The 9,905-nt window shown below is 48.8% G+C and overlaps 1 protein-coding gene and 1 long non-coding RNA gene across 2 annotated transcripts; both read right to left on the reverse strand.

Moving 5' to 3' along the window:
* Positions 1-506: 506 nt before the first annotated feature.
* On the reverse strand, positions 507-1,404 carry LOC125540456 (uncharacterized). Its single transcript, XR_007297315.2, has 3 exons — positions 1,348-1,404; positions 1,104-1,261; positions 507-627 (listed from the first exon to the last, which is right to left on the reverse strand). It is a non-coding gene; the product is annotated as an uncharacterized LOC125540456 (long non-coding RNA).
* Positions 1,405-8,284: 6,880 nt separating this feature from the next.
* LOC125533228 (uncharacterized) lies at positions 8,285-9,701 on the reverse strand. Its single transcript, XM_048696951.1, has 4 exons — positions 9,581-9,701; positions 8,774-8,955; positions 8,459-8,639; positions 8,285-8,370 (listed from the first exon to the last, which is right to left on the reverse strand). Exons 1-4 carry the CDS (start codon positions 9,699-9,701, stop codon positions 8,285-8,287), a joined length of 570 nt encoding a protein of 189 aa, XP_048552908.1.
* Positions 9,702-9,905: the final 204 nt, after the last annotated feature.

The following is a 9,905-nucleotide window of genomic DNA, read 5'->3' on the forward strand; positions in this document are numbered from 1 at the left end:
ATGCATGCTTGAAAAAATTAGAGCAGATACCCCTTTTCAAGTACCAGTATATACATATACACCCAGCCCTTCCAGAAAAAAACGACATTAGATTTTCTACCTCTCTATATGAGTATAAACCTTTTAATTCACTGCATATACCATTTTCTTGAATGGAACTGAGGTAATGTCCAGTAGAAGTTTCTAGATTATTTTGTTATCCAGTCAAATAGATCAAGAAATATTGAATGCCCTTGATGGTACCAAAAATAAATAAAAATCCGACTCACAACTATGGTGGAGGGGCTAATCGAAGAATGGGTGTTCACACCAAGATCTGTGTGAAGTTAAGCAGGTTTTGAATCTAGTCAGACCCTATGTGCCCCAAATCATATTTAGGATAAGCAATCAAGTATATATACTCCACCAACTAAACAATTTGCTAAGAGAAAATTTTATAAAGCTTTAATATAGATGCATCTGAAGTCATGAACTAGTTCGGCGGAACACTTTTTTGATATACCTGTCATAGTGCCTTGATTGTCGACAGGAGATGCTTTCTTCTGAATATGCAATAGATAATTGAGCTTTGTCGGTGTCGATTGCTGCTGATATCTCGGCGTGACCAAGTCCCGTTGAGCATCCTTTCTGATTTAAATCCCAGGAAGATTTGGATAAAGAGAAAACAGGAACAAGAACAACATGAAATTTGACAATTAAAAACTTAAAAGAAGGAACACCAGATATTATATACTACAAACATGCAAAGGTAAAGAGACCCTCCAGGGAGAAGTAATTGTTGCACTTCAACACCCAGAGTAAACCTCAATAGTCAAAACACCTTAAAGAGCAACAGTTCTAATACGGAATACAACTCTAGTTTCATTAGCTATCTCTGTAATAATTTATAAAATCAATTTCCACGCAATGTTCCTATCATCAATGAACTGTCTATATGAAACGTATAAGAACTACTTGATGTATATTAATAACAGATCCATCTTTCCATACCAGCAAATTACTAATTAAAATCCCAGGATTTTTTTCCCAATTAAATACCAGCTTCTCGTGTGAATATATATACAATAGGGAGCAAAGTTAAAAATTCACTGAAGAGAACGGACCTTGCTATTTTTGGACTTCTCGATCAACAAATGATTTTGATTGCTGACCGATACATGCACAAATTAGTAATTCCAGAAAATTTACCAAGCAAAAATCCAGAATCGTTTTGCAACTACGGATGCCTAGTGCACTCAGTTGATCTTGAGTAACCTAAAATCTGTAGACAGTAGACACTCGTATGAATTCCTTACCAAAAAAAAAATGCATGAATTGACAAGATTCTGGAGATACTAGAAATCGTACATGCATGCAAATTAGTTAACCTGGGTGGAAATGAAGGCAGCCGTGGGACAGCTTGTAGGCTTACGAGTCGATGACCTTCCTGCAAGGCAATTAAGCACATCGATCAGGGTGAGCGAGGATGGAAAGGAGACAAGCACTAGTAGAAAACAGGGCTATGGTCCAGGCCGGCTCAGCCCATTAGTCCCGGTTCAGTCTAGAACCGGGACTAATGTGAGCATTGGTCCCGGTTCGTGCGGCTAAGGCATTAGTCCCGGTTCATCTAGACCTTTTGGTCCCGGTTGGTGGGATGAACCGGGACCAATGGGCCTCGCTCCTGTCCCACAACCATTGGTCCCGGTTCGTGCCACAAACCGGGACTAAAGATTAGACCTTTAGTCCCGGTTTGAGGCACGAACCGGGACTAATGGGGATGAGACCTTTAGTCTCGGTTCGTGCGACGAACCAGTACTAAAGGTCCCATTTTCAAACTATACCCCCCCTGGATCGCCTTTTCAGTTTAAAAAAAATAAAAGAAAATGATGAAAATGTCAAAAAAATAAAAGAAAATAAGTTTCACATGTGATATGTGGTCTAGTTGTTGGGAAAATTTACAAATATGAATTTCGACTTTATTTACAAAATCTCTCTGGAATTTGTAAAATGGGCATAACTTTTGCATACGAACTCGGATGAAAAAGTTTTTTATATGAAAAATCATCTACTCGAAAAGTTACATCCGATGGAGACCGCCTACGGCCTGTTTGCAAATTTCTAGAATCCTCAAATTCCAAAAGGAAAAAAAGTTATGCTCAAATTTCAGTTTTTTAAATTTCAGTTTTTTTAAATACTTATTCAAGAAGTATTAGTGTTACTAAATAATTATTCAAGAATATTAGTGTTATTAAATAATTATTTCACCTTTTTTGAATTTTGGTCAAATCTGGTCAAACTATGGTCAAACTGTGGTCAAACAATGGTCAAACTACTTATTCAAAAATATTAGTGTTACTAAAAAATTATTGTTTTTTAGAACAATAGTTTTAAATTCAAACAGTGAAATATGTGACTTCATGCTCAAGCTAAATTCCTGAGGGTTAATAGGATTGACATCTTACTATTGTCAGGAAAACAACAAATGCAGACTTGGAAATGAGGGAGAATAGAACCCGGAAGTTAAGCGTGCTCAGGCTGGAGTAGTGAGAGGATGGGTGACCGTTCGGGAAGTGAGATGATTTGGAATGATGAGGGGTGATTCGAGATTAAATTGAGCAGTAATGAGGGAGATTAGAGGTTAAAATAATTCAGAAATTTGAAAATAAAAAAATTTCAAAAAGAAATTTTCAAAAAAAATAAAAAAAATTCAAAAAAAAATCAGGAAATTTCCTTTATTACCGGTTGGTGTTACCAACCGGGACTAAAGGTGGACCGGCCACGTGGAGGGCCGGTTCCAGAACCGGGACTAAAGGCCATTATGAATCGGGACTAAAGGCCCTTTTTCTACCAGTGAAGAGGGAGGAGTGGAGAGACCAGGCTTGGAAGCAGGGGATCTCGGGTGCTCGGAGATGAAGTTCGAGCCATCGCCACGAGCAACGACCCTGTAGTCGCGCCGCAGCTCACTGGCCGACGAGGCCGCCACCGCCCGCAGACCACCGCCTCCTCGCCACCAACACCTGGGAGGAGCGTCACTGCGCACCGAGCCGCCGGCCTGTTGGGGAACATTGCAGAAAACAAAAATTTTCCTACTCGTTTCACCAAGATCATCTAGGAGTTCATCTAGCAACGAGTCATTGGATGCATCTACATACCTTTGTAGATCGCGCACGGAAGCGTTCAAAAGAACGGTGATGATGTAGTCGTACTCGACGTGATCCAAATCACCGATGACCAGCGCCGAACGGACGGCACCTCCGCGTTCAACACACGTACGGGACGGGAGACGTCTCCTCCTTCTTGATCCAGCAAGGAGGAAGGAGAGGTTGATGAAGATCCAGCAGCACGACGGCGTGGTGGTGGATGCAGGGCGTCACAGAAGCAGGGCTTCGCCAAGACTACGAGGGAGAGACGTAACGGGGAGAGAGGGAGGCGCCAGGGGCTGGGTCAAATCCCTCCTCTCCCCCCCACTATATATAGGGGTGCCATGGGGGGGGCGCCGGCCCTAGTAGATGAGATCTACTAGGGGGGGGGGCGGCGGCCAAGGGGAGGATTCCCTCCCCCCCAAGGCACCTAGGGGTGCCTTCCACCACATGGACCCTTCCATGGTGGAACCCTAGGCGGATGGGCCTATAGGGGCTAGCGCCCCAGCCCACTATGGGCTGGGTTCCATCCTATTTCAGCCCATGGGGCCCTCCGGGATAGGTGGCCCCACCCGGTGGACCCCCGGGACCCTTCCGGTGGTCCTGGTACAATACCGATAACCCCGAAACTTGTCCCGATGCCCGAAACAGCACTTCCTATATATAATTCTTTACCTCCGGACCATTCCGGAACTCCTCGTGACGTCCGGGATCTCATCCGGGACTCCGAACAACATTCGGGTTTCTGCATATACATATCTTCATAACCCTAGCGTCACCGAACCTTAAGTGTGTAGACCCTACGGGTTCGGGAGACAAGCAGACATGACCGAGACGACTCTCCGGTCAATAACCAACAGCGGGATCTGGATATCCATGTTGGCTCCCACATGCTCCACGATGATCTCATCGGATGAACTACGATGTCGAGGATTCAATCAACCCCGTATGCAATTCCCTTTGTCAATCCATATGTTACTTGCCCGAGATTCGATCGTCGGTATCCCAATACCTCGTTCAATCTCGTTACCGGCAAGTCACTTTACTCGTACCGTAATGCATGATCCCGTGACCAGACACTTGGTCACTTTGAGCTCATTATGATGATGCATTACCGAGTGGGCCCAGTGATACCTCTCCGTCATACGGAGTGACAAATCCCAGTCTTGATCCATGTCAACCCAACAGACACTTTCGGAGATACCCGTAGTGTACCTTTATAGTCACCCAGTTACGTTGTGACGTTTGGCATACCCAAAGCACTCCTACGGTATCCGGGAGTTACACGATCTCATGGTCTAAGGAAAAGATACTTTGACATTGGAAAACTCTAGCAAACGAACTATACGATCTTGTGCTATGTTTGGGATTGGGTCTTGTCCATCACATCATTCTCCTAATGATGTGATCTCGTTATCAATGACATCCAATGTCCATAGTCAGGAAACCATGACTATCTGTTGATCAACGAACTAGTCAACTAGAGGCTTACTAGGGACATGTTGGTGTCTGTTATTCACACATGTATTACGATTTCCGGATAATACAATTATAGCATGAATAAAGACAATTATCATGAACAAGGAAATATAATAATAATGCTTTTATTATTGCCTCTAGGGCATATTTCCAACACGGCCCGCCCCAGCCAAGAAGGAGCCCGAGAGGGACCAGATCTGGGCCGTGCGGGCGCTGCCGGCCACCAGCACCACCACACCGCCCCGCGACCAACGGCCGCGCCACCGCACCGAGGACCCCGAAGCCCACAGGAGTCCCGCCGCCAAGCCACACTGCCGCTGCCGAGCCGCACCACCGCCATCGGGAGGCCCCCGCGCCTCCCCATGCACGCGCGGGGAGAGAACGGCCCGCCGGCGCCAGCGCCGTGCGAGCATGGGCTGGCGGACCACACCGGCGGTGGCGGGGGAAGAAGGCCGGGGAGGTGGGAGCGAAGGAGAGGAACCAGAGGTCCGCCCGTCGCCCGCGGGGGGAGGGGGAGCGGGCGTGGGGCGCGGGGGAGAAGAGGGGGAGGGGAGGGGGAAGGGAGGCGAAGTGGGACGCTCGCGGCCGGCGGTGGCGGTGGCGGGGGAGTGGGGAGGAACCCTAGGGCGAGGAGCGCGGGAACAGGGAGAATTCAGCTAGCTAGCTTCAGCTACGGGGGATTTGATCCTTCCTTTTTGGTATTAGCCTTACCTAAATTCTAAACCCTAGCCGCCGTCGTTTCCGCATCGTGTCAGGACGGTCGATCTTCATGATCACCATCTAAGGCCGCGTCGCTTGTATCTAGGGTTCGTCCGCATGTCTTGTTGATCTTACTGTTGCCGCCCGTCGACCGTTCCCGCACCTCTACTTCGACATCTGCATTGACTTCATCTGCACATCGTCGTCCGCTTGGTGGTTGTCCTGGTCTGCATCGAGTTGGATTTGTTGCTGCACCGTGCGCCATGCTGCGAGGTGTTCCTGTACTGGTGTGGCTGGCCGTCGTCCGGCGCGGAGTGGCCTGAGCCCAGGGCCACAGACGCGCCTCGCGGGGACGTGGATGGCTGCACGCGCGCCTACGCGGGCGGCCGCTCGCGTTGGGCCACCAGGTCAAGCCGATGGATGCACCACATATGGCTTGGATCACACACGTGTGCATGTCTTAGGACTTAGGCTGCTCAGTGATCGCATTTGCGTCTCACGCGGGTGTTTGTGCTCACATACCTATTCTAGCATGGATCTGCTTCCTGCACATGTCTATTGCCACCTTCGCAGGATTTGACGAAGATCGTCTCCTAGGAAAGTGCTCAGCAACGGGCTACTGCTACATCGTTCCATCGGCCGTAGTGCCGCGTCCCCCGATCCGCCACTGCCCCGTGGCCATCCTCGTGGCTGCACCGACACTCTTGCAGCCGCTGCGTCGTTCCGTCGGTTCGTAGCAAGCGTGATCCGAGGTTCCTGCCGTCGCCCCACGATTCTTCCCGCGGCTGCATTGACCCGCGCACTGCCGCTGCGTCGCCCCTTCGGACCGTAGGACCGTGGCCCGCGGTCCACCGCCGTTCCGAGGTCGTCTGCTCCATGCCGTTCCCGTGGCTGCACCGACCCTCGCTTGCCGCTACGTCACCCCATCGGGCTATAGCGAGCGTGGCACGTGGTCCCTCGCCCCGACCCGCGCGTTGCTGGTGTGTCACCCCTTCAGGCTGTAGTGCGGCACGCGGTCAACTTCGCCGTGCACACGCGTCGACTTTTATATGGTATGCGTCATACCACCTCCCTAGGCACGGGAACACCACCGTCCGTGTCGGTCTTCGTCATGTTGTCGGGTTCTTCCTCGCATACTTTGGGCACCGCCGCCGCGCTCCTAACCTAGCCGCCGGCGTTCTTCGTCCGCGGCTCCACGATGACTTCCTCGACGCCGGCTACCTCGACTCGACATCGACCACGGTGTTTTTCGCACGGCTACCTCGACCACAGCTACAACACGCTATGCTCTCGGCTACCTCAACATCGGCAGGAAGGGCTACCGTCTTGATTTAGCAACCACGTCAGTTTCTACTCCAGCCATAGCTTCCGCGATGCACCGACTGTTACGACTGTGGCGGGTATACGTCGACTTGCCTTTGGATTCTTCTTCAGTCTCACCATCTGCGTCGTTACCATTGTGACTACAGGGGATGTTGAGTATCATGGTTATTTAGGAAACATCGGATAGCGTATGATTTATTCTACCTTTTCTTGTACTCCAAGAAGATCATGTATCATATATATATATATGCCCATGAGGCTCGACAATAAAATCCAACGATGCCAGCAATCCCTCTCAATCCCTTCTAACAATGCGCATAGGCAGTGGTGGACCCAGGAATGAGCCAAGGCCTAGGCGAACTGGACCAAGGCCCAGGCAGCTCTGTTGGCTGTAGCAAATTACTGTAGCTACAGTACATAGATATACGAAGGACATGGGCCTCACGCCCCAGGCCGCCGCCCCTTCTGCCCGGGGCCTAAATCCGCCCATGTGCATAGGGCTCGCTGATGCGCCTTCTTCTTCAGCTTCACCCCCCGCGGTCGTTCGCAAGCACCACCCTAACCTGTGCGAGCCCATGGACTCCTACTTCTGCTGTCGACGAGCAACGAGCGCAAGTCGCCCGTCATCTCCTAGACCGCCTCTCAGGTTGGGTGGGGAAGGACCAGATTGCTTTCTGATATGTGAGAGAAGGGTTTTCCCGTAAATCTCACGGGGACCAAAATGACAACCGAAAAAACCCGGAAGAAAAACCAGAAAAAACCATCTACGTGGCCTGTCAAATCAGCACCTAATTGGAATAAACAGTAAAATTGAGGGTAAATTGTGTCACATGGGGGGAAAATGTAGAAAGAATCTTTACATTATGTGTAAAACTTGACCGAAATGGATTTGGGGGTAATTTTTGTCGCTAGGGTCAATTTTGGGTGTAAACAATGGAATTAACTCTTCATGATAAGTGTTCAAAGAAAGTGGCCGTTTAACTTTTCTAGCAGTAGAAATAGAATTTTCAAGGAAAATGATGCCGTCATCAGCATATTGAAAATTATACATCAGGAATCATATTAGGGATCAATAATTCCTTAATCAAACTTCTATTTTATTTTTTGCCGGAAAAATTTCCGGTCTATTCATCAAGGTAGTACAAAGAACACTAGAAGTAAAAAATTACATCCAGGTCCGTGGATCACTAGCAACGGCTACAAGCACTGGAGCGAGCCGAAGACACGTCATTATCATCACCTCTCCCTCATCGGAGTTGTGCAAACCTTGTTGTAGTAGACAGTCGGGAAGTAGACATGCTAAGGCCCAATAAAACCAGCGCACCACAACAACAACCGCCGTCGATGAAGAGAAGCATAGATCGGAGAGATCCAACCGGAATACACATGAAAACATACCGGATCCTAGTGGTTCCATCAAAGACAAACGCCGACAGAATCCCTTGAGATCCGCCGGAGACAAACCTCCAAACGCTCTCCGATGGTGCTAGACACACCACCAGAATGGGGGCTAGACGGGGAGAACATTATTCCAACTTCAGATAGCCGCCGCTGTCTCGTCTTTCTGAGCAGGACACAACCCTAAACGGATTCAATAGAACAACTAAAAATGAAGCAAGAACCCTCCATCAGTAAGGGCTGAGATCCACCGTGCCTTCATAATCCTAAGACAATGAGGAGCCAGGCAGATCGACGGCCGCCCCGGCGAGAGGCAGGGAAATCCTGGACGAGTCCCTCGTGTCAGGAGGAGCTGAAAGATATTAACAGCTTTCATTAACACAGAAGTAAGCTCATCCGCAATTAAGTTGAAAGAATAGGAGATAGAGGGAGAAGGGAACCTTTACTTGTCGCTTCCTTTGCATCATTTGTGGTACGGACTGAATTTTCATGTGGAGAATGAGTACGGCCATCGGTCATGCTCTGGTCCTCGAATGTGGGGGTGAGGGCTTCATTTTCCAGCTCCTTGAAGATAGGCAGTTTTCCTGACGTAAGTCTCCACTCATAATGTTCGTTCACATGCTGCAAACAAAATAGAGCATTATTAGTTCACTGTTGCATCGTTCTTATACTCAAGGAAAATGGGAGATAATCCATGAATATCTAGGTTCAACCATTACATATCACTTGTCACTAAGGACGGGGGCCAAGCTCACCTGGGGAACGGCCTTCAAAACAAGGGCAGCGACGCATGTCATTCTACATTCTTCCAAGCAAGCTGTTGGATCACTTGAGTTGGTACGCTGCAGGAATGTTTTTTCGAAATCATCGAGAAGTTTCGGCAGGAATGTTTTTACGAAATCATCAAGAAGTTTTTGCCTCAGCTGGGTGATATAATCTGCGCGTACATACGATGGTATCAGATTAACTATCATAAAAAAGTGCAATTGTAGCTGATCAAACAAAGAAGAGATGACCTCTGAGTAAAAAAAATGTTAAACAGCGAATCACAGATTTTTTTTACAGATCCAGATAGGTGGTTTGATGTGCAGTATACCCGTCAACAAAAAGGCTTGATAAGGAACTAGAGCTCAACACTAAGCGGACAACAAGAACCTGTGTGCTTACCTTCAATATGCTTACGCAGTTACGCTGACTCTTGTGTGCTGCATCATCTTGACGTGTATTTGTAGAAGCAGGCGGTTCTGAAGGCGTTATTTGCCCAAGAGGATCTGGTGCAGACAACTTGTTCTTTGGGACCCTGCTAGAGCGAGACGGATCCATAGCTCCTGTGGTTAACCTTAAGAGTTGATGTGTACAGGAGAGAGGGATAGCGGAGGGGCGTACGTATATATACTATACCAGTGGTTCGGCTTAGTAGCGGTGGGCGGCAGTGGCCACTCCACAACACCCGTGCATCTGTTGCGTCGAACTTTGCACACTTTTCTGAAGTACAAATATAACAGTTGCAATACTCATTATGTTTTTAGCAGGCTTGGAAAGTTGACTCGTTTATACACTACCAGAAAAACTTGTTTTGCTGACGGCCGTATCTATGCCGACGGCCCCCGTCGGCATATATGGGCATACCCCGATGGCCCAACTAAAGCCGTCGGCGTAGAAAGGCCGTCGGCGTATAGCCATCTATGCCGACGGGGACCGTCGGCATAGATAAGACGTCGGCGTTTCTCCGAATATACCGACGGGGGCCGTCGGCATAGAGCGTGGGCCCGTCTACCCGGGCGGCGACGGCAGTTTGACGGCATCAGGCTACGCCGACGGGCTAACGGTGGCCGTCGGCATAGCTACGCCGACGGCCTAGCTGTCGGCATAGCTATGCCGACGTCA

This window comes from Triticum urartu, chromosome 1A, assembly GCF_056163025.1.
Source record: "Triticum urartu cultivar PI428250 chromosome 1A, HENAU_Tu73, whole genome shotgun sequence".
Lineage (NCBI taxonomy): Eukaryota > Viridiplantae > Streptophyta > Magnoliopsida > Poales > Poaceae > Triticum > Triticum urartu.

Excerpts from the sequence above, each read along its gene's own strand:
- LOC125533228 (XM_048696951.1), bottom strand. The coding sequence starts at position 9,701 with ATGGCTATACGCCGACGGCCTTTCTACGCCGACGGCTTTAGTTGGGCC. Across the intron at positions 8,956-9,580 it reads CAGCAAAACAAGTTTTTCTG|ATTATATCACCCAGCTGAGG; the intron begins GTAGTGTATAAA and ends ATGTACGCGCAG. Across the intron at positions 8,371-8,458 it reads AAAGGAAGCGACAAGTAAAG|CTCCTCCTGACACGAGGGAC; the intron begins GTTCCCTTCTCC and ends AATATCTTTCAG.